General features: G+C 41.9%; 2 protein-coding genes across 2 annotated transcripts in view; both read right to left on the bottom strand.

Annotated features, from left to right (window-relative positions):
• The window catches only part of reck (reversion-inducing-cysteine-rich protein with kazal motifs), a 220,314-nt gene that overhangs the window by 19,605 nt on the left and 175,513 nt on the right, over window positions 1–25,196 (bottom strand). The gene's annotated exons all lie outside the window — the stretch shown is intronic.
• tgfbr1b (transforming growth factor, beta receptor 1 b) overlaps window positions 2,575–25,196 on the bottom strand; it is a 70,976-nt gene continuing 48,354 nt past the window's right edge. Inside the window, exons 6-9 of the mRNA XM_079361501.1 lie at window positions 23,304–23,460; window positions 18,478–18,602; window positions 18,071–18,201; window positions 2,575–10,436 (exon numbers count right to left, since the gene is read on the bottom strand). Coding sequence (XP_079217627.1) covers window positions 10,311–10,436; window positions 18,071–18,201; window positions 18,478–18,602; window positions 23,304–23,460 — 539 coding nt within the window. The 3' untranslated portion in view covers window positions 2,575–10,310. The remainder of the gene's footprint in view (window positions 10,437–18,070; window positions 18,202–18,477; window positions 18,603–23,303; window positions 23,461–25,196) is intronic.

The raw sequence follows: 25,196 nt of genomic DNA on the forward strand, positions 1-25,196 counted from the left end.
TCGACTAGCTCAGCCTGATGCCGTCACATACTGTCCCATGTAGCCTAATTGGAATGTAGCATATCGTAAAATAAAAAAATAAAAATGAGTGAGATTAAATGATGCATTTATAAATTCGATGTTTTAAAATGGAACAGATGGAAAATGTGTCAATTATCTAAATCAAAGTGTAATCATCACGACCTTCAATCAGCCCACGTGAGGTGAAAACTGCCATGATCACATTTCTCATGTCATAATCAGGGGAGTACGTGTGTCCAGACTTTTTTTGATTGAGGAGGCCTAAACAATGCCCGTCTCCACCTCGCAGGTTTTTCTGAACGCCAGCGTCTTTTTTTCAATCAGTAGAGAGCGTTCACGACAGCGTCTGAACATGGGACGTCAAAACCAAACCACTCTGTCACCGGCGCCCTTAACCACTTTAGACCCACACAGGTGTTTCTAATTATTCCAGCTGATTAGACCAGGACAGGTTGCAAAACAGACGGCACTATGGTGAGAATTTATGAGGTAATCAATTCAAAGCACCAATAAGTATGATAACAGGTCATCAACCTGCTGTCTGTTAAACAAACTCGTCCACGGTCACGTATTCTAATCATGCTCTCCATCACGATCACCTGTGTGATCACACAGCGCTGGAACAAAGCTGCCAGCAGCCTGTTTGAAGTCAGCCCTGATAGTTGATTTGTCACATTTCACATTAATGACTATTTGAAATGTTAATTTAAAAAGGCATTTATGTGACATTGTCACCTTTGTGAAGATGAACTCGTTAACAACCTGGAATCCATCCGAGTACGAGAAATGTGAAACTGAAATCATCGAGTCGAGTTATTCATAAGACAGCCCTGATGGCTTCGTTTGGCTGTCAAGGTGCAGAGGATGAACTGCCTGTGGAGCAACATAGTAAAGACAAAGGCTTTGTATTTGTTCTATTAATAAAAAATGACCCTGCTGGATCTCTGTGTCCCTTCTTTAACTTTTCATGCAGTGTTTCTGTGGAGCTTTTCCACTGGAAGTATAACAACAAACACAGGAGCGTAATAACTCCATACATCACAATCACACTGACGTGTCTCTGAAATGAATCTTTTTCTGGGGCTAGTTCTTCAATTATCTGTCCTCTTCTTGGGATTCAGCCTGGCAGCCAGGTTAGTGAACTAAAGTTAGACTACCCTACTTCATTTTAAATAACGAATAGATATGTTTTTAATGGTGAAGCTGATGTGCTTCCTCGCTTGTTAAAAAGCACCCTGTGGTGTGTTTGACTTTTTAGTGGAGGCAAATGCTGCTGCTCTGCTCATTACCCGGACATCGAGGTATGAGAACATCAGCCCTGTGTTGGCCTTGTTAGCCCGGTGTTACATTTCAAATTGATGTTAAAATCTAATTTTATTCCCATGGTAACCATTTGTGAGATATTATGGGATGATCCGGCTTTTTCTATTCTCTCTGCCTCATCTGCTTCATTTTTATATTTTTCATAAGAAAAGTCTGAATATATACAAATACCGCATAAATAATTTTTTTGACACATTTGTCAAATGCATACATTTTTCCCTTGTACCTTCATTTATACATTAATAAAAATGAAGAGTATAACTCCAAACTGTTACACCACACTAGAAATATAAAACAGTTTTTTTGGTAACATTGTAGATTGGTAAAATAATAAAGGTATTTATTGAGCAGGAATAAAAAGACCTTTTCACTGTGGATTGTGCTTGAATATGACGATACAAAGGTGCAAAAAAAGCTGATTCCATAATCACTTTATGACTATTTAACAATGCTAAAGTTGTGTGCAGACCAGCCCCTCAGCTGTGAAGCACTACTCCATGTGCTGCACTTGTTGGCCTTAAGGTTTCAGTAAACTGATTAATTTTAAGTAGTTATCTCAATTATCTTTATTGAGCCTCTTGTGTACGGTTGTTCTCATTTCATAATTTAAAATGGAATAACTCAACAGCTTGAGTTTGAGGTCAGGCCAAGTCCTGTGTGCATGATTTGCACAAAGAACAGGGTCTCCACAGCTCATCTGCAGGGGTCTCCAGCCTTCCTTTAGACGTCTCGTAGACTGCCGTCTTCCTCGTCCTTCTCAAACAGATCTTATAGCTCTGAAGGCGAGTACATCGTTGGGTGAATGAATACAAATTCTGGCTTTTACAGTAAAACCGTGTAAATGATTTTCAGCCTGTCTGCATTTAACGCTCATGTGGTTGTTACTTAGAAGGCTACGTAGAGCGGGGCAAGGAAGCAAACTTTGAAGTCGACTGTTCAAGGCAATACGCGGCTTAAATACAATCATTGTATTCTGTATGTTATTTTGAAAGCTTTCACATCTGGTTAACATTCAATCCAATTCCCCTTTCTCATCATTCAGCCCGGAAACATCGGCTCACAGATACACTGTACAGTAATTGTGGTACAAGGCATCAAACCATGTCCATGTTTAGCAGCCCCACTCTGACGCCTCTCCAGGGGATTAATAAAGCGTCAATGTATTTTAAAAGACATTATAACAGTGACCTTCTAGACTCAATGATCAAATAAGACAATCGGACACAACTCTTATAGTGAAACTTGGTTTCTTTATTCACACCATTTTCTACTCCAGCTATGTTAGAAGTTAACATAAGTGTCAATCCTCTAGTTCCTATGTTGATCTCATTCATCTGTACACACTATATAAAAAAAGTCAAGATTATAATATGTTTAGAAATCCAAGAGGGTCGCGAGGTGAGGAGGGTTCAACACTTGTCGAGGGGTTTTCGCTTTACAGTCCCTCCCCCTCACTTCCAGCCTCCTCCCACCTCCACTCTGACTCCTTTTTTTTTTTTGTTTGTTTGTTTTCTTCTTCTTTTTTTTTTTTTTTCTCATTAAAACAAAAGAAACATATTGAACAAGGCATTTTGTACCAGAGCTCAGAAGGGGGCTTGGACATTTGTAAAGCGCTTTTGACTGTACAGCTCACGCAGAACACAACCAACAGGTCATATACAGAGCATGGTAAAAGAGGAATAGTATACTGCTTGGGCACAACACAAACACAATACAATGCCATCTGACAAAAAAAAAAAAAAAGTACCATTGAAAAGAAAACAAAATTATTCTCTTCAACTTTTTTAAGCATTTCATAGAAACAAAAGAGAAAGATAAATTGCAAACTTGGAGTAAACAAATCAAGAATATATTTACAGTGAGGTAAAACACATTGGTCTTTAAAAGGAGGTATTTTCTTTTTGATTAAGTGACCTTTTTAATATGTTAATTATGCTGTTTTTTTAAGATACTTCTCAGCTTTTGGATGACATCTATAAAGCAGGTAATGCAGACACCAATGCAGACACACAACCACATGCAGTCTTGTCATTCGAGGTGAAAAGTAAAAGAAGTCTTGTCGAACTTAGGCACCAAATAAAACGTGATAAAGCTTTCTGCTACCCTTTGTTGCCACAAAGGCCTCACTGCAGCATCGGAGAGGAAAACGTGCTGAACCGCCCTGAACCCTTTAGTGACCCCAAACAAGCCCGACCAAAACCCCGACACACGACTACTTCCAACGCTTCAGCGGAGGCCTGCGAGCCTCTGAGAAGAAGCAGGAGGGCAGCCGGTAAGGAAAGGAGAACGTGCTTAATCCTTGGACCCGAACACGCTCCTCATCACAGTGAGTGGATCATGCTAGCATAGATAGGTCATTCAACCTGTGTGATCCAGAGGGACTGAGCGGGCAGACACGGTTGGCCCAGACTTTGCATAACAAGAGTAAAAGACAAAGATAGAGAGAGAGACCCGTGCGGTGGGATAAATTGCATGTTGAAAAAGCTGCTGCCATGACCTTTGGGCTGAGTTTACGCGGGGGTTTGTGCTCAGATTGGTTGGAGTCTCTGAGAGGGCCGATACATTCACAGCTGTGGGGATAACTCAGTGCGTAGTTTGAAGCGGTAAAGCTGCTGGCATAGTTAACGTCACCTCCCTGTTTTTGCCCTCCGTCGATGCACACAGAGCAGAAAAGAACGGCCGGCTTGTTTTTCTTCTTCTCAGGGTGTTCAGAGGAGCACTAAAGGGCTGCATATTAACAGAGTGCGTCTCAAGTCTGGGCTCACGAAACGGCTCAAGACACATCGCTGCTCCCACACACAAACATAAAGTACGTTGACCAGTGAACCAATTAGAGACACTTCATGAAGGCTGTACATCAACATCGCTCGATGACCTCTCCCCAGTTTGTATCTGAGCTGAGGACAGAGAAGGCTAGCTAGGATTCTTAAAGATGAGGTACAGCAGGTTTTCTTTGACTTTTTTTTTTTTTTTTAAATGGGTCATGATGCAATTAGCTGTCACAAAATCTCATCCAGGGAAGAAAAAAAGCCCCCCAAAAACCCCAAAGTTTAGAAAAAATATGCCTTATATATCCAGTTTGGGATGGCCCTACAGTTGGGCCTGATGCATGTTTGAAACCAGTTTGAAGAACCAAATCTCTGACGACTAAATCTGATCAATACTGCTCCAATCAGAGGTGGGTGGAAAGCCAGTCTTCAGAGACTGGGACAAGACGTGAGAAGATGACCGAGCACAAATTCAGACAGTTTCTCCACAAAGACAGTGATGAGGTTAAGTGTCACTGTTGAGTCAACGTACGATCATTTCAGACGAGAAGGTTTTGCCAAAAGGTAAAACATATAAGGCTCTGTGTCACTCCAGTGTGTCACTCAATTTGAACATTTAAGCAGAATGACCTTGGTGTTAGCATTTTCACAACGCTCAAAGATGATGTCCCTGAAAAAGTAAACTCAAAAGGGGATTTCGGCTTTAAAATGGGCGTCCTGCAGTTGCAACACCTTCACCTCTAAATTCTCACAGGCTACATTTTACAGCAGGGCTGTCGAACTCCAGTCCTCGAGGGCCAGAGACCTGAGACTTGTAGGTGTCTCCCTGCTCCAACACACCTGATTTTCACCGATGTGTTCATCAAGCCTGATGGCGAGTCGCTCATTGGATTCAGCTGCGTTGGAGCAGGGAGACGACCAACAGTCTGAGGAAGCCGGCCCTCTAGGACTGGAGTTTGACACCCCTGCTTTACAGGTGAACACATATCCCCCACTTTTGGTGATCGGGCACCTCCCAAACTCGTTTTAGAGAGCACGACTTTCAGGTCTCGAGTCTCTGCTACTGCCAGAACATGATTCAACTGGTTTCAACATTTTCTTTCAAAGTCAGCCTGCAGGGCGATTCAAAACAGACTTATTGGTCACCAAGGGATTTGGCAAGACAACTGTCGGTACCTAGCAACAGGGAAATAAATTTGGGGTCACTGCCAGCCTAAAAAGCACCATCAGTGGAAACGGTCCCTTAATGTATCTCTCAAGCACTCTGTGATAATCAGCCAAAAAAAACAAAAAAAGAAACATCTGTTCTTTTCAACGCTGTGAATTCTGTTTGGGAGAGACTGTCTGAACGTGTGGGCTGCTCTCCCCATATTTACGTTAGGGTACAAATTAAACAACGATGGCTAGGATTGAGGGGAGTGGGTTCGACGTGGAAAGGAGCTGCAGTGAAAGGTGGCCGTCGTAGCTTGGAGATAGCCGTTCGGTCGATCAGAGAACATGGAATGACAAGAGAGAAAGGCAAGAATCAAAGACGAGAGTCGAAGAGATCAAAGAGCTGGGTGCAAACGTCTTGGTTGGTTTTTTTTTGTTGTTTTTTTACAGTTAAGTCATCTTGGGTTTCAAAAGAAAAAGAGAAAAAAAGTACAAGGCTGCTGGTGACTTTAAGACAGAATGAAGGTTGTCCTTGTTGAGGCATACCAGAGGTGCTGTTGAGTTGAGCTTTTGTTGTTGTTAATGTCCCAGAGAATGACGTTGAATATGGAATACACATAACTGTACAGTCTCAATCCAACACAGAGGAACAGCACGGCAAGCCAGGGATGATTCAAAGTCCCCCCCCCCCCCCGTCCTGACCCACATGGCTTAGAGAGATGGTTCCTCAGACCTGGTGTTCCCTGGCGAGCTCCACATTCCCTCCTACTTTGACCGCTTTTGTTCACATGAAAGAAGCAGTTGAGCAGTCCATCCCCCTTGTTTTAAATCTAACATAGCAGCCCGTTCCACTTCACTTTCTTCACTTGACGAGATATTTACAAGGCATAAAAGCAACTCCTGCCTCAGCTGTTTTTACATATTTAAGAACACAACTCGGAACAGTGGATGCACCGCGACTTGTCACTTTTTTTTTTTATTTTTTTTTTTTAAAGTGCCTGTGACAACTGGTTATGTAATTTTCACCTGAATAAGTCTTAAATGTTTCTTACAGGTCAGACAGATTATTGCTGGTGATATGTTCCTTCACTTCGCAGGTTAACAACGCAAATTCTGTTTACTTCAGAACTTTCACAGCATTTTTAAATTTTTTTTTTTTTTTTTTAAATCAAGCAAGAAATAAGCTTCCCCACACTCTTGACTTAAAGGTAAAAGTGTCTCCGGACAGTAAGGGATGTGCCTGAGCCTTTTCTGGGGAGCGATTACCGTACTGCTGCTTTTACCTTGTCCGGAAATTAGCTTCTGAAATGATTGAACAACATTTTTAAGAAGTTCAGAAATCAATGTTTAAACACATTAAGACATTATCCGTCTGCCATTACATAATCAGTTGCTTTAAAAGGCATCAATAAGGGTTTTTTTTTCCTCCAAGGAGCACAAGCATTTCTACCAAAGGAATCACAACCTCCAAAGTTATTCACTCTCCTGCCTCCTCCTCTACACCTCTTCTTCCAGTAGAAAATCAGACTAAAGGCTTTTTCAACTGCGTTTCATTTGAGGGGAACTAAGTGGAGAGAAGTCGCTTCTCCAGTGCCCATTGATAAGATTGGCACCATGGTTTGGAGCCGCGGTGCATGGATGATTCTGGCTGAGAGCTGCTGATAGAGGAGGAGCTGGTCAGTGAAACAGGCTGCTTGCAGCGGCTGCTGAGGTGGATTCCTGCACTCCCATGGATGGTGGCAGACAACTATACAACAAACTTTAGAAAAGTCTTGAAGAGGACTGCCAACCGTTTCTATGACGAAAGGGCTGGATTCGAGTCAAAGCTTCGTGGCACACTGATCAGATCCGAGCAATCTGAGAACACTTTACATCCAACGGCAGCTCTCACCTCCACTTTCAAAAAAAGCGAGGTGGACAACTAAGTAGCAGCACATCAATACATTATGTATCCATAAAGAAAAGGTAATGGAGACAGGCGGACTCACCAACATCCAAATTGCCACACAGGTAAACCCCCCAGTGGATCAGAAGTGCACTTAATGCTGAACTATCATGAGACTCTGCAGGATTTCTCTGAGCAGATCGAATTCACAACGTTAGAGCTCATTTGAACTTTGCACCCATCAACTGTTCCTAATCATGGACCGGTTAAAGACAAGTGCCTCTGAAGCAACGTTGACACAAGCAAACCTGTAAAATACATTAACTGGGTTTAGATGTATGGCAATGTTGGCAACAGGACAAACACTGAAACAAACCATCAAATCAGGTGCTACATATATTTTTTGTCCTTAAAATAATAATGGTACTACCTTTACCATAGTAATCAATTATATATATTTATATATATATATACTGTTGTATATAATCTGTTTTTCATTAAAACACAGAAAGAAAAAAATAATAAGAGCAGATCATGACTCTTATGCGTTGGTCCCTTAAGGCTTGCTAAGCTGAAATGACACAATTGTCGATTTAATTCTTTTTTTTTTCTTTTTTTTTTTCCATCTTTTGTTTTTCGGAAATGTACATTCTGGTAGAAAAAGACCTTGCCACAAAAAGAAAGAAAGAGAAACAATAGACAACCTGGAGAACCTATGGCTTAGTAAGTATTTGTTTGCTATATTTTAACGAATGTACCTCAATTGTGTTGATTATTCTACAAATGAAAAAAAACAACAAAAAAAACAAAAACACGTTTGAAAGGTTGATACGCGCTGCTGCGCTGTAGACGCAAAAACACGTGAGGAGAACTAAAATCCGAAATCCAAGAGTCTACATTTATAGGGCAACATCAGTAATGCATACAAGTCTTGTGTGTCTCTTTTCCAAAGCCTCCGTGAGCTTTAGCGGCACTGTTTTCAGACGAAACACAGTTCGAGGTGCTGGAGCTCGGTTTCCAGGCTCTGTCCACGAGGAGGAGAAGCTGTACGATGAGTTTTGCTGAGGTGGTCTGGTGTTCAGGTGAGAGGGGTTTCATGAAATGGCACCAGAGTGTCGGCTGGTAGTGGGTGCTGTGAGACGTGCGGTGTGTGCCACTTGGTGCATTCCATCCCTTCTTCTTCGGTGTGCATAGTACGAGCTTGCTGTACGCTTTGCATCGGCTCCTCCGGACCTCCTCTGGCACACACACGAGCACGGAGCTGCATACACGAGTGAGAGCAAACACTCCACAGCAGCCGACATGAGAGGAGTTGGAGTTGTTAAAGCACTGGCACTTTCCGGTAACCGCTGGCTTGGAAGGCATGGTGGCAGCTGATTGTTGTTGTTGTTCTTGCCGTTTTGTGGTTTTAGCAGAGCAGAGTATAGAAAATACACACATTTATCTACTGTATATTGCATATGTTGCAGCATGTTGCCAAAAATGAATGAGGTCATCATGTCCAGTTTTGTTTTGCAAAAAAAAAAGAAAAGAAAAAAGATCCCCTGCCAACCAGAAATTAAAAACACAATAAATTAAACTGACCTGTCCACCTCCCTGTCAGAACAGAGGGAGCTGAGTAATACAACAGTAACATAAAACTAAAATAAAAACAGGTGCAAAAAACGTCGCAGAAATGACAGATTCTGCTTATAGCTTGACCAGATGAAGAACAGATGAAGCTGTTGTTTGTCTGAGACCTCACTGGGTGGCCTACAGAATGTCCATGCTTCAAATCCCAATGCTACTGTAACACCACTCCAGAGTAGGGCTGCACACCACTTAGAGTCTTCACTTCTGATTCTTTTTTGTTTTTAATTACGATTAATCCTGGTTCTGCTGCTCGAAGAAATAATGAAGTGATTCCACGACTAGCACATCACCTAAACCTGGATGTGGAGCCTTTTTTAATGAAGTTTTCCCAGACCTTTTTTCCTGCTGATGTTAATGGTTAGAGTAAGTCCTCCTGAGTCTGCGATCAGCTCTGCATTTGTAGAAACAGTCTGTTCTTTAAAGCTGCAGTCTGCTGCAGAGAAAGAGCAGACATGAGAAAGCAGTAATTAATAATTAGAATAATGTCTGACACAGCTAGTCGTGGAATTAGCCTGAATATTAAGAGGGAGTGTGTCTAAAAGCCTCCACAGAGAGTGACAGTCTCATTTTGCGGCTAACAACAATTCTCTAATGGTAAAAGTAAAAATTAGGAAACCTCCGACCGGGCATGTAAAAAAATACATGTTCAACACAAAATGTGCAGCAATGTTGTTTTTAAAGGAATAACGCTGCGAGTGAGAATCTAAAGACCAACAGGTCTATTTTCTAAGATCTGATGCGTCACAGATATTGTACTATCACTTGTGGTTGAATATTTCATGACTGTCTACAGTCCAGTGAAATTACAAATACAACATGATACATCAGTGTTGTAAGAGAAATGCAAATAGTTCCCTCGTTTCAGATAACATGATTGTATCATCCCCCAAGGTTCCTTTTGATTCTACACTCCGAGTGTGTTCATCAGCAGAACGTTTGTTAAAATTCAAAGATAAGTCCCGTGCAGCCCTACTGAGGAGCAGCTTACTCTCTGAAGAGACGACTGACGTGCTAATATACAAATGTGATGTGAGGATGAGAGTGCGAAGCTCGTGCAGCTCAGAGGTTCCTCAGGTGATTCCCTGTCAGGCCTTAAGTGTTCTGATGGGGGTCTGAGCTCTAACCGGTTTGGTGTGTAATGAGTGGTGAGTTTGGGACTCCACATGGACCCCCAGTTGCCCCAGCGGGTCTTTTAGAAAATTCATGATTTGAATTCGGAAGATGGAGGATGAGTGGAGGCTTCCTTTAATGCCTCTGGTATCCCATTAGATCCATCCATTCAGCCATTCATGTGTATACCACACACATGTACACATGGTTTCTCAGTTTCCGATGTTGAACTTGGCAGTTTGTCCACGAATGAGATAGGATGAGAAAATAAGAGCACAAGGGGGGAAAGTCTTTACTTCCCTTTACAACCAAAGGGAAGGAACAATCCATGAATAATAACAATGACCATAATAATGCTTTAATGCTAACGATATGGGTGACAGTCAGATGTGTGTGTGTGTGTGTGTAAGTGTGTGTGTCTACATCTTGATTCCCTCCTGTTGGCTGAGCTGAGAGAGCGTTTTCTTGATTCGGAGGGCGGTGAGTCGGGCAGCACTGTTTGCATACCAACACTCCCTCATTATCTTGGCCATCACCCGCAAGGCCTGCAGAGGAGAGAGATGGCAAAAGTTAATATGACTTCATGATGCTTTGGAAATGACACTGATCTGATTAACATACACAACAGCAGATATTTTCTGAAGCTTAGGCACTTCTGATTTCTGAACTCTTGGGAAAATCTGGATGGCATGATCTATGGGGTTCCTCAAGGCTCATACGGTGGGCCATTTTTTTTTTTTGCAATGTACATTTTTCACGTTCAGAAGAATACCTTCTTTTCAAAATATATTTTAGCCTTTCTGATTCGATTTGTCGACTGGATTTGGTGAAACGATTTGGATGTTTATTAGCTGGCACAAGAAGAACATCTGCTTTTCGAATGTCCACAGAATTCACACATTTCACTCAACACAAACATGGCTTCAACCTCCTTCTGGAAATTGGTGATCCCATGAAGACCAGCTTACACTGTGCAAATTGGGACCATGGCTGACCAAGATTAAAAATGGAATTAGTCGTTTTTAATTTGATTGTGCAGCGTTTGCCGTGCACAGGACGGCTGATCACAGCCCTATCAGTAAAGGCCGACAGGTCCAATGAATTTCTTGCATGTCAGATATTTTTCGCAGGCCAACTGCATACTCTGGCACAGTGAGAGAAGAGCCACCAGCCAAAACATGCGTTTTCTCATTACAGCTGCACAAAAATTGCTGACAGTGAAAAAGGGTCACAACAACAGGACAGGACAGTGTGAGCACATCGCTGGTGAGCTTTGCTTGTGCATCATAAATGATTCTCTGGTGCAGCGCGAGTTGACATTCCACCGTGACATTTAGACAATCATTCAGTTTATACCCGTCTGTGCCAAACCTCATCCCCTCACTTTTCAGAACTCCACCCCCCCCCCCCTGCTGGTTCCTGATTGTTTCAACATTACACTCCACACTCTCAGCCTGTCGTTATGTTGAGCAAACCTTGCAGTTCTTCCCCGCCCAAACAACGATCCTCGTTAATATGATAGTGACTATATGCCTTTCCTCTCTCTGAATGAAAGTGCTCCAGAAACCACACATGATGAGAATAAATGTAGCGCTGGCTCGATTTCAAACCACCATAAGGAGTAAGTACAGGAGTCAGGAAACATCCGCTTTCTTCTACCAGCTGATGTGACTGGCAGTAATGAGGCCAATGGTGTTCCAGGCCTAAACTGTTTGTAAGATTAAACATGAATACACACCAGTAGACATTTATCCCTGAGTCAATTAAGAGTCTAAATGTTCAAACAGACGTTCAGATGTTGCCATCTGCTGACAGAAAATGCTTCTTTAAGACCGGGGATATCACAAAACACAACGTTACACTTCATTTATTTCACTGAATGTTTCATCCAAAGTGACCCATTATTAATGCATCAAACCATGTGGATGGATATGGTCCCACAACATGCAAGAATTATCTTCAGCAAAATGGGTAACTCCTTCAAGAGCTTCATTCAATATTTACTCAAGTTATTTTGGTGCTTTTCTTCATGACTGATGAAATCACACGAGCTTTTGGTTTCCTGCTCGCCTGTGTTGTAATCATCTCAGCATCCGTTTTGTTATTGTCACTGTATCATCGAGTGTGTGTGTGTGTGTGTGTGTGTGTGTACACACATATGTACATAAAGGATAAAAATATCCAAGATTTCGTGTCCAAACCTGCAGCAAAAAAACATTTCTTCTTGAAGCCATACTTTTTAACACCTCTACCTGTTTCTGCTTTTTGAATAAGTACACTTTATGTTTTTATGACCAATGTTGATCATTTCTGCGCAGTTCAGTTCTGTTTCAACAACTAAAACATCCTGTGAGGAGTTCTTAGCTGGTTATGAAAAAGACTGAAACGAATACCGATTGCTCAAAAGGACCTACAAAAACATACCCTAAAATCAGGACAACAAGTCAGACCTGTACAGAAGATGAAGTGTGTTTTGGGGGTTTTCATAGAGAGAAAGGTTCAACTGTCTTACTGCATGATCGTCTCAATCAAAGCAGAGCCCACAACATGGAGTTTGAGCGCAGCATTAGCACGCACCAGCTCCACTGCTCACTCGTTGACTTTAATTAAGAGGCCTTGAATCAGGAGAGCCCTCCAGACGCCGGAGACGCTCAACAAACCAGCGTATTCTTTAAAAGTGTGATTATGACCTGTTGTTAAAAGAAAGCAGGAGGAGCTTTTAGGTTGGAAACTTATACTTGTGAACGACAGAAAGGTTCCACTCTGTCCACGGGGGCCCACTAAAAGTTCCCCACAGGAGCTTTAGTCTTTGCCTCGTTTGATTTGATCTCTGCTGAGAAGTCAAATCAAAGTTGATTCATTCGTCTCGCCTGATTAAATTGGTGACATCTTAATAGACGTTGCCAATCGGCTTTGATTCAGGGACAGGGCCTCCAGAGGTTACATAAATTCCTTCATGTCTCACTTGGCACATCTGGTAAGTGTGAGTCACGTGTGTGTGTGCGCGTGTTTGCGTGTGTGTGTGCGATTCTCTGTCTCAGTATGTTGGTGTCTGTCTGGTGAGAAGCTGCTGCTGCTTCCACAGAACTTCCTCGTAAGCCCAGCAGACACTTTCCAGACTCCTGTTCATGCCGTGTCTGAGGGAAAACTTTACACTGCTTTGGACTTGCACAACGCTCACATGATAACAGCCCGTTTCCTTCCAGCAAAATGAAGCTTTTGTCTTCTGTAAAAGCCTTACAGATTAAACCTTATCAGACAGGACTTTCTTGAAATAAATCTGCACGTCTGATTCAGAGGATAAATGGTGGCCTGTGAGAGGACAGTGAGGAAACCCCCCGCTCCAGGATGTAAACATCATCACCCCTTCTTGTTTGTTTGCTTCCAATTCCCCTGAATATTCCCTGCTGCATTCTTACATCAACTTATCCCAAAGTAAACACGGACAATTCAGAAGGGCTGGGCCAGCAGGAAAACAAATCTGGAGGAAATCGGAGTTGCCCAAACCGTGTGTGTCTGTGAGGTTTCAATCTTTCAAACTCTAACAAAAGTTTCAGCTGTTTGCACTCAAACATGCAGCCCACCCTGAATGATTCATGAAGTTTTCAGGAGACAAATGTCAATAGAGGCTTAAAGTAGAACAAGAGAAAAAAAAACATCCCAGCATCAGTGTATAGCAGGGGATGGAATAACTTGAAAAACTTGGAAGAAGAACCTGTTGTATTTACCAGAGAATGAAAAACTGCATGTGTCCACTTAATACTGTACATACATGTTTCGTCAAAACATACTCTGTGCATTAGGTAAAAGATGTGACAGGTGCATGCTTCAGTGAAAGCTTTTATTCTTACTTATTGAGATACATTCAGACCTGTGCGCGACCTGACTGGTGTTCAGTGTGTGGACTTCTCCAGTCGAGTGAGCTTGTGTTTTTTTTTTTTGGTAGGGTCAAATCAAAGATGCTTTTCTTGCCAAAAAAGTTAAACTTGTCTGAAGTAAAAAAATATTCTGCACAAACAAGAAAGCTAAGCACTGGGGCCAACAGAGGTTCTTTAGCAGGGTCGATATTCAGAGCGACTCTATTACTCTTGTTCTGGGTTAACAAACACTCCCTTTGTCAGCATCTTCAGTTTCTGTCTCGATATGACTGGATAAACCTGTTTGTCTGTCTGTGAGTGTGTTTACATGGACTTGAGGATCCCGGTTATGATTGGACTTTTAAGTGTTTGTATTTGAGCATGTAAACATGACATGCTAATATCAGAAACCCGTTTTTGCTACCTGGAGAACTCTGAAATAAAACGAGATACTGCAGCATGTAACTGCGCAGACGCAGACTCAGCCAAGTGTCGTACACGTAAAACAAACATGACTGCACCAACGAGAGCGTCTTATTCTGGGGAGGGGAAGAACTTTTATGTTTCACTAATAAAACATAAAATATAATTGAAGGTAGACTTATGATATAGAGCACACGGGCAAAATAAATACGGCCCGATCCGGCACGCATCCTAGTGAGATTGCTTCTTTTTTTTATTATAGTACATCAGCAATCTTCTTCTTTGTTAGATTACTTTTTTTACTTTGTGGATGGACTGAGTTTGTTTTGGATGAGCGAACAGTCGCGTTGGCGGATGGCTTCCTTCTTTTTCTGTGGACTAAAAAGACTTTAAAAAGAAATTTCAGAGATCATATTACGTTTATTTGGGACTGTTAGGCTATTTTGCATTCATAAAGGGGTAAATTAAAGGGATATTTGTGTTACAATTGATGTTTTATGTATGAGCCACAGTGTTTTCATGTCTTTTATATTTCTACATTTCCGCGGTTTGTGCTGTACAACTTGTGCACCTGAGTAAATCAGATGCAGTAATCAGAAACTGGGATACTATCATTGATCATGTATACAGGAATATAAACCAGGTTTCTCTGTGAGCATGTAATGGTCATATCCCGAATATGGTGAAAACCGGGATAAGGCTCATAGGGCTCATGGGCGGCAGTAGCTCAGTCTGTAGGGACTTGGGTTGGGAACCGGAGGGTCGCCGGTTCAAGTCCCGGCACGGACCAAGTCCGGAAACTGGTCTGGTAACTGGAGAGGTGCCAGTCCATTTTCCTGAGCACTGCCGAGGTGCCCCTGAGCAAGGCACCGAACCCCAAAACTGCTCTGGAGCGCTCGCTGTGGGCAGCCCCCTCACTCTGAGACCTCTCCATTAATGCATGTCACTAGAACCCTGTTTGTGCATGAGTGTGTATCTCGGGCCTATGTGTGTGTTAGACAGAGTGTAAACCGAATTTCCCCTCGTGGGATTAATAAAGTGTAAATTATTATTATTATTATTAACCGGGATACCAGGATACTCGGGTAAACTGGTGAATACACACCAGTAGGCATTTATCCCTGAGTCAGTTAAGAGTCGAAACGTTTAAACAGACGTTCAGATGTTGCCATCTGCTGACAGAAAATGCAGGTTAGAAAGAGGTTTGCCTGACAATGGGAGAAATAATCAGGGCAGATTCAGGCCTTTACTTAGATGGAGTCAAAGGCCGAATTGATTTAAAGAGCTGATAAACAAATAGAGATGAACACTCTGGAAGCACGACGACTCCAAAATCTTCAGAGTCGGACAAAAAATGAACTGCCTGCCTAATATTGCTGTTTATGTCTATTTGTGTATGAAGTATTAACTGTACTGTAGGAGGAGTCTAAACAGTCTTTTATGATAAATGATTTAGACTTTTTTTCTTAAGAAAAGTCAGACCTACATTCTGATTATTTTTATTGTTATTCTTATTTCAACTCCAAAATTAAGAATTTCCTTTTTTATGCCTTTATTTAGAGAGAGGACAAAGGATAGAGCGAGAAAAAAACAAACAAATAGGCTAAGACGAGTGTAGCCTCGACTGTACATGGGGCGACCACACTAACCTAACTGATATTTTCTTGTAAAGTCAAGCTGTATGAAGTTTCAGGCTGGATAATGAGACGGAAAATGATTGTATTATTTATGTTGACTATTTAACTCATAATTTACTCATCTATATTCTCAGCTGATACTACTAAAAACAGTGTTTCTATGTGTTGGGGATATAAAGTGTGGTTTGATTATCTGAAAAGATCAAACCAGACGAACGGCTTTGTTGTTTTTATTGTCTGGTACAAAAATAAATACGTTGTCAATTCTGGCTTTGGGCATTTTAGAAATACGAAAGACACTAACAAGGTCTCAAAAGAAAACTGGACCCTGAACAGCAGCTTTCGATTGATATCAGAGACGATATATTTCTAAGATTGCATTGACATGGAGCGATGAAACTTTTAGAGGCAGGAAGCCTTCACTGTCTGAGAAGAAGTCTGCTTTGAAAAGCTGAGGCAGAAACTTTGTAGTCCAATCCGTTTCTCACAAAGTTAACCAACAGTATGGCCCAATGATTTCCTCCAAACAGTAAACTGACAGTTACAGAATCTGACAAAGGAAATGGAATCAACTGTAATGTGGAAGTGTGGCTTCCTCTATCTGAGTGTTTTTCACAGCGCTCGAGCTGAATGAAGTCTGGAACCGTGTTTCATCAAAGTCATCGAAAAAACCAAACAGGCCAACAATTGGCCTGCAAGAATACGTGCCATGACCACCACAACTAAGAAGAAATTAAACTGGATCAACAATTATGTAACCTGACTCAGCGAAAACAAATCATTTAACCAAAAAAAAAAAAAAATTAAATTTTTTTTTTTTTAATATTTAAATAACTGCTTCCTGTTCCCGACAAACTCATAGAATTCAAGCAAAAACCATTTTCAGTATGCACAGCTGTTAGCATGACTATATGGAGACAGCAGCCTGACACTATGTTCCCTCTATGTCTCTGTGTATTCCTTCATTTGGTTCAACCTCTAAAAAGGGTCTTTTAGAAAACACTATTATTTAACTGTTGATGCTACTAAGTAGCATCAGTTTTAGCGTTAGAGTACAATGACGTAAAGGGTTAAAATACAAAAAAACTGCTGAAATTTTCCAACCGTATGGTCACATCTCTGCCTTCACACGGTCCTGCGCCTTAAATCCACTCAAATTAAATAATCATGATTCCACTGCAGTAAACAAACTGATACCACAAGTGTGCATGGCCAAGCTCACGTCTCATAATCTGTTCAAACTGAAACCAAAGACTGCACGGCAAACCACACACACAGACTTTCTCCTCCAACAAGCTGAGTGGAAGCTTCCTCTCCGGGGACTGTGGTCAGAAGCCTGCCCTGTGTGTTTGTGTGGGTGTGTGAGTATCTGAGTGTATCAAATGATTGAGCGAGGTTACTGAGAAGGACTCCAGGGCTTGGAGGCTAAGAAACAACGTGCATGCCTAGTTTTAAAAATAACAGAATCCTAAACACCCGGCAGAACAAGACATAATTTTAAACGCAAAGAGCACGGCTTCGAGTGGAGTCAAGAACTTTGAGTCTATATTTTGGGAAAATCGGCCCCATTAAAACCAAGTCGTATAAAGCTGTTGGCAGTAACCATTTAAAATATATCAAACTCTAGTTCCCTCGCTCTGCATCTCTGCTTCACATCCCTACTGCCGTTTGTGACGCTGAAACACTCAACGATGTCATTTTGTATTTAGACTTGTGGTGAACAGAGCTGCAACCCAAAGACAAAGACTTCAATCATCAGTTGAGGAATGTAGCTTTTGTCTCATTTTAGACGCTGCTTACTAACTTATGGAGTCTGACGCCAGGCTGTTGTGGGTACAAATAAAAGGATTAAAGGCCCTTCATTTTTCACTCTTCTCAAGGCTTTTAGTGGGACTTTAATTTCTCCACAGGATTTTTCTTCCGTCTAAAATGAATGAAACCAGTAAAAAAAAACAAAAAACGTTTTAATTGAGTAGATTGAAAACTGATGTATATTTGAAGCTCTTCAGTGGTGATGGGTGAGCTCTTAGCCAAATTGATGCCAGCTTGAGTTGGCTTGCTTACTCTTACCCAACATCCACTTAATATAAACTTTAAACCTGGGGAGGTTTGTGCTTTAATGCTTGTGTAAAGTCTGATTCAGCCTCAGTCTTACATGTAACACCTGAGACTCATGCAGGCTACGAAAAGAGCTCTGTGTGGGTCCGAGCTGCAAAAAGAAGGAAGTAGTTAAATATCCGACATCTTCGGCGCTCGTCCTACCTCACAGCTCTGCCAGCGGTTGGGAATGTTGGGCCGGAGCTTCTGCTCACAAACGACCTTCCTCATCTCCTCCACTGATGGATCGGACTGAACCAGGTCGTAGTAGGGCAGCTGGTAGTCCTCATGGATGCCTGCCAGGAAAAAATGTTAGTTCAAAAATTCTCCTTTTCATTGCTTTACATCGAGTCTGTCTGATGCATGATCAGACAGTTTGTTGCACACATGCAGCAGCGTCTGTCTGATCATACACCTTCCCTCCAGCCAAGACGCTGGTTAGTCAATGTTTCTATAATGAAGTCTCCTCCTCTTTGGCTTTATTCATCCCTCAGTCTCTATCAATTTGCCATGCTCTTCTTCATTCGGCCAATGATTCACATGCTTCCACTCAGCTCTCATTTGATCCTTACCTCCCATAGAGCAGCGGCTGGCGATCTCCCAGAAGACCAAGCCCATGGCGTAGATGTCTGCCCGCTTGAAAGACTCAAAGTGTTTCATGTTTATGGAGTCGTCCAGGACCTCTGGTGCCATATACCTGAGCAGAAAGATGATGGACTTTCAGTTTCTTAAGCACAGATAATATGATGCTATTTCGGGGGAAATGAGCACAGCACTGAGCCGTCACTCTGGTCAAACGAACTGGACTTTAGGATTGAAGCGTGCTTAGGTACGGAAGACATTGCCAGAGTGATCACAGCCTGAAACACATTTAGAAACAGAGTGGGGATGAGTGCATGGGTAGCAGCAATCAGCTAACAGCAGCAGTGCAAAGTCAAATGTTGGTGTAAGGAAATAAATGGGATCTTAGACTTGACAGAGAGCCAGGGCCCTATTCCCTAAAAGCTTCTTAAGTCTACTGTGATCATAAAATCCATTTTACAACCTTTTCAAACATTGATTAAGTGAGGCCACATTAGAGCCTCCTCCTCGCTTCAAGGCGCGCTGCATCACATCAAGATAGAAAAGCTGCACTACTTACGACATGTTTAATTCAGTATCCATCGTTATTGTTTCATTAAGCTTATTATTAGAAACCAGAATCATGAATGCCAACTGGAGAAAAGTCTCTATACAAAACACAATGAAGAAATACTCAAAACTAAATATATTAAACCATGATTTATTGCCCAGGTTCCCATGTGCTGCACAACCAAGACGTTTCTGTCCTAAGGGATATTTACTCTGCTTTTTTAAATTCTATTCTTTGTCTGAAAAAGCCACCTTTCTGGCCTCCTTCCTTATCTTTTTTTTTTGTTTTTTTTCTTTTATTGCTAAAAAGGATCTAACGCAGGATCGATGTCTGGAAAGAGAAGCCCTGTCATAGCCGCGTCACTACAGTTTATGTTTTAGTCCAAAGGTTCAACATCAGTTTGACTTTTATAAAAGGTCCTATATTCGGCCTTTTTTGGGTTTCATATCTAATTTATGTGTCTGCTAAAGTATGTTCACAAACGCTAATGATTGTTTTCATGTACTGCTGCTCCATGCAGGCATCTCTCATCTGCCTGTGCCTACAGTCTATGGTGCCTACTAAAAGAAAAAAAACGAGCAGGCCAAGTCTGATCTGAAAAACTGACCAATTATGAGCAAGCAGATCGGCCGACCAATCAGATTTGTTCTCAGATATGTCCGGCTCCCTCCTTTTACCATCTTGGGAATGTTACAGTCAGTCCGTGGGGAGCTTGTGCCTGCGCCTTGAATCCATCTGCATGGAGGTCAAGTTACAGACTGGAAGCTGCTGCTGTGAAACAGTGAAAAGGTTTCACACAGCGTTCAGCTTCACTCAATGATCCAGAGAATGGGAACAGCCAGTGTCATCACTCTGAGAGTCAGACAGAGTTAATGTCCAGTGCTATCACAGACAAACAGCTGAGGAAGAACTTCCCACCAAATATCAGTTCATAGGTAACATCACCTGCTGATTCAGAAAACACTTCTCTTCCTTTTCAAGTGTTCATCAGGAATGTTGGAGCATTGTCCGTCTCCTGCCTCAACAGTTAACTTCTGAACTTTAATTAGGCTAAGTTAAAATTGAGTGAATTTAAATGCAATTAGCAGAACTGATTGAATGTCTGCTAATTAATGGAAGTTAATTGAATATTCAGAAACACAGACACATACCGATGTTGATCGCTGCTATCAAATATTACATCTTAAGTCTATGAATAAAATCGTAGTATTTTGCAATCATAAGTTACCATCGCTGCTTTTGGTCTTGAAATTCCTCCATTTAAAGGCAGCAGAAAAGATCAGTGAGGTTAGCCTCCAAATTAAAAAGAGCCACTTTGTGATTAGGACCCATTACACAATGGATCCATCTCAGACATCCTGATTAAATTCAAAGTGAACACAGCACCGGGTTATGGGGGAAAGATAAACACTAAGTCCTTGTATTAGCAGACCTCCCATTTGCTTGTAGCTGCATTCTCTGCTTACAGAGACAGACGCGTCGATTTCAAAAATAAACCTTGGGCTCTGCGGAGCTCACAGCCTCTGATGATCTGTTTGTAGATGGATTCAACTGTGTAGTTAAAAGTCTTCAGCACTGGGATGAAATGTGTCCAAATAATGAAGGACCTCGATTTGCAAACAGTTGATGCCGCCCCAGTTGAATAAAAAAGTGAAATCATTGAGCTGAAAATGAAAACCATTGTTGTTAGAAAAGTCAAGCTTAAGAGAAAGCAAATGACTTTTCAAAATGAATCTGTCTTTATTTACACAATTAATAACAGAGAGAAGAGGCACACACACAAGGATTGTAGTTGAATTCAAGTCTGTTAAAGAGTCCAAACAAGACCGAACCTAAAGAAGATCTAAAGAAGACCTTCAGACTGTGAATGTGCTGTCATGTGAATAATTAGATCCATGGGCAGATTAGCACTGTGCACTTCACCCTCTGCCATCAGTGTATGAATGTACGCATGTGAATGTGATGCGTTGTTTCTTAGAGATGCACATGGCAGAAGCTTGATTTGAACTGACCTGAGCCGTTTCCTGCCAGCAAACTTAAACAAGTAAAATTTCTGTCTGAAGTTGAAATAAAGCAGGAAATAAAAAAATATATACCATGAGGAAGTGGGTGGAAGTGTAATGTGCGTATTGCCTGACTGGAACATACTGTGTTGTGATGGACTTGCACCAACTGAAGCTGCTTCAAACTCTTATCTGCTCGTCAGTATGTTCTTCTCCACTTTTGAATACATTCATTCAACACAGAATCTCTTTAAGGCCAAACGCTGTCCTCATAGGGCTCTGTCCCTTTCTCAACCATTTGTGCAATGTAGCATGAATGTACACTGAGTGGTTGGAGAGCTTTAAAATTTAAGTGCAGTTCAAGCTCCTGTCTCACATCTGAAAGCATGTTGTCAAACCTTGACTCGTCGTGCTTAGGATGAATAGACAGTTTCTTTAGGGGAACAATCCGTCTGAACCTGAAGGGAAGGCTTTGACAGAGAAACGTTTGATGCCTTCAGCAACATCATTATTAACTGCTGAATTGAAATGAAAGCAAGACGCAAAACATTTTGTACCGAGCATAAAAAGTTGTCTTTGTATTTGGTTGAACTCTCGGGTTAGACTTCTACTTTGCTGGAAGTTTGGCATCGTGGTAGAACGTTAACACAGCAGATCATCAATATGTAACGGGAATTTCAGCCGAGGCCGGAGTGTCTGTGTGCTCTGACCTCAGGGCTTTCTGAATCATTTAGTGGCCCTGTGATAAGCCGGCAGCATCAAACCACCACATGGAAAAGGAAGCATGAGAAGTCATCGAGTTGTATCAGTAGAGGAAGGAAAAGCGGACTGAAAGTAAATCATTACGAACCTATGGCTAACAAGAGACACACGAAGGTCAAAAGATTGTGAAAATAACCTCAAACAAGCAAGAAATAAGTATTTTAAGCCCCGTTTCCACCCGGCTCGGTTCGTCTTGGTACGGCACGCAGTTTGTGGTGTTTCCATAGACTGATCCCGGGGAAAGATTCCCAAATAACCAATCCGTACCGTCCCACTTTTTGGGACCCTTCTGTTGGGGTGCCAAGAATGTGGAGCCGACCCAAAAAGGTGGAGCTAAACACTGCAGTCCGTTGATTGGTTGAAAGAATCGTGACTTCTCGTGTGGCAACAGTAAACAAACCCCGTCGTGTTTAAACCATACACAGCAGATTGTTTACGTCTGTTTATTTCTCCTCGCGGCACACAGCCTTCTCTGAAACAAAGCTTGATTTAGTTTTCCGGCGTTGGTTTTGCTTGTGTAGCGTTTTTCTCCTTTGTTGAATTTATTAGTTAGCGGTTAGCTGTTAGCTGCTATCATATGACGCTATTTACGTAGGGGCTATCGTCATCCGGCTTACACACCGCCTACCAAATAGGGCACAGGCGGCTGTGGAAACGCACACAGGATCAGGCTTAATGAAACCAAACTGTACTGATCCGTAACGGACTGCTGTGTGGAAACGGGGCTTCAGTGTCCAATTCAACATAGCAGAGGTTTATCAGCTTTTACTAAAACTGTCCTTTATTCAAACATAATTTCGTTCATTTGCTATATTTGATTTGTTTCACTTGTTCTCAGACACAGTTTGGATTCATTTCAAGGTCTATGATGTCCTCGGGTCCTGACTGACCTGATCAGTCCACGTAAACACTGCTTGTTTGATCACCAATGACACCGCTGGAGAAGCCAAAAGAAACAGCGATGATCTGATCAGAGATGAAGTCCTGAGAAACCTGAAGTGCCCCTCTTGGAGTCACAACAGTCGAGGCAGATACGCCTGAAAATAGACTCTTCTATTTAAAACCCAAACTTCAGCTGTGCCCTCACTCTGGGATAAACACATTACTGTGATGTTGTCAAAGGACATTCATGTCATCATAATAGCTGAAGGAGCTGAAGAGTCAAGCAAGATGATCCCAGTTACATAATGACAGAACAACAATAAAAACAGATGCAAGTAGCAACGATGGAATGGACTGCTTTATCTTTGCTTGTAAAGTCTCCCAACCACTCCTAGAACATTCACACTCCACCTTATAGAGCCCAACTGCCCATGGGTACTAATCACATCCACTAATGACTGGTTATGCCTTTAGGAGAACCTTAGGCTAAACAGTGACATCCAAAAGGAAACTTCAAAATGAAGACTGCAAGAGTTGGAGATCCAATAACCGTCTTTCCAATTCAGAGATCCCCCCCAGGCTGTGTTTGAAGAAATGGGTCCATGCGGCATGCCGTTACCTTTTGGTTCCCACTCTGTGGTTTGGAGCGATGTCGATGGTGTCGGTGGCCGAGTCGTGACGGACAGCTAGACCGAGGTCAGCGATGCAGCAGGTCCCGTTCTTCTTCACCAGAATGTTCTTTGACTTCAGGTCTCTGTGAGCTATCGCTGGCTTCCCTGCAAGACGAAACATTTAACTTTCAACAAAAAAGAAACCCAAAGTTTGTAAGGACGATTTTGTCAAGCTGTATGGCAGTAGTTCATAAGTAACAGGGAAGTCTGATGTTTGGATCAGGGTTGGGACAAAAAAGGATAGAAATGAAACAATATCGATGCTGCAACAGCAACGGTAGAAAATAGACGTTTTCGGACTCCAAGCTAGATTCACAGGCTGTCAATCATGCTGCTCCCTCATCAAGAAACATACCTGTCTGAACACTCTTATAATGGTCATGCTATTTGAATCTCCTCACTACAGGAGTCTGCTTCATATGAAGGGAGCCTGAGCGTCTGAGCAGTTTGGAGGGTAACCCAGTGACGGCTTTTTGAGGTTAAACAGCCTAAATGTGACTATACAAATGTCTTGCAGTGCTGGTCGATCACATAAATGCATTAGCACATTCCTGGTGGAGTGCGTCACCACATTACTGACGAATTTCTTCTGGCGATGGAGGATAAAAATATTTCCCACAGTGACAACTTTACAAGGTTGTAAAATCCAATTTAACTGCAGACGGTTTCATCCAGAGTCCCTGCTTAAGGGATGAAATAAATAATAGAGCTGCTTGAGATGCCTCCCTGGGGCTGGCTGCTTACCTTCCCGTTATTGTGACAGGAAGAGAGACAGACCGATTTATTTATTTTCAGGTTCGCTTCATCTGCCATTATGGAATTAAACTGACCTGGTCGTGGTTATCAACAGAAGTCCCCTTAATGATGCAGTTGTTCCTACGAAAGCCTCAAGACTTCTTAAACAGACGGCTCTTCTTACTGTTGGTGTTTATGCATCTTCAAACTATTTCTTTGATGCTCTGATGAAAAAGAGATCTTATCCGCACAAGATATACCGTGACATGCCTCTTGAGTCTGACTGTAGGAACGTCTTCTCAGAGTGACAACACTTAAAGACCTCCATTTGTTCTTATATTTGTGCTTTCTTAACGTCCAAACATCTCAGACACTTCTAAACTGCTCTTGACATGTTTATAGCTGTAGTGGACCTCAGTTCACCTCCGTTTGTAGCAGAGAGCAAACCTGTCCATCTCTGTTTGCAACATTCTTCTAGATCTGTTTTTTTTTTTTTTCAAAACTGCCTCTGAGAGCTGCGATAAGTAATAGCTATGCAAATCCACCACAGCTCTTGCCCTTATCCCTTTAAAGACTGTCTTTTTCCAAAGTTGTTTTCATCTTCATGAGTTGGCTTTTTATTTTATGCCTTGAATATTTTTCTGGTGAGTGTTTTATAACACTCACACATGGAACCTGCCTGTTCAATGAGTGCGCTTACATGGACTCGAGTATCCTGGTTATGATTGGGGTTTTAAGTATCCCGTTTTTTGTAACTATGTAAATATCATGTCCCGATTTGAGAAACCCGGTTTTGCTACCTGGAGAACTCTGAAAGAAAAGGGGATGCTGTGGCATGTATACGCCTTACCCCGGTTTCTGACAGCTGCCAACAACTCAGCCAAGTGACTGACAAGGAAAACCAAAACAAACGTAATGGCGACGACGCTCTCTTCTCCCGTGGCTGGAAATGATGTGAACAAGCCATGTCCGCAACGAGATGTTGACATTTAATAGTGCTAACCCCACAGTAATCAGCGGTCTCATTTGTCTCGGATTTTAAAATGGCAGCAGTTTGAGTTGTAAACAATAATATCAACTGCGCAAATCAGATGCAGTACTCAGAA

This window comes from Symphodus melops (assembly GCF_947650265.1).
Source record: "Symphodus melops genome assembly, chromosome: 14".
NCBI classification, from domain to species: domain Eukaryota; kingdom Metazoa; phylum Chordata; class Actinopteri; order Labriformes; family Labridae; genus Symphodus; species Symphodus melops.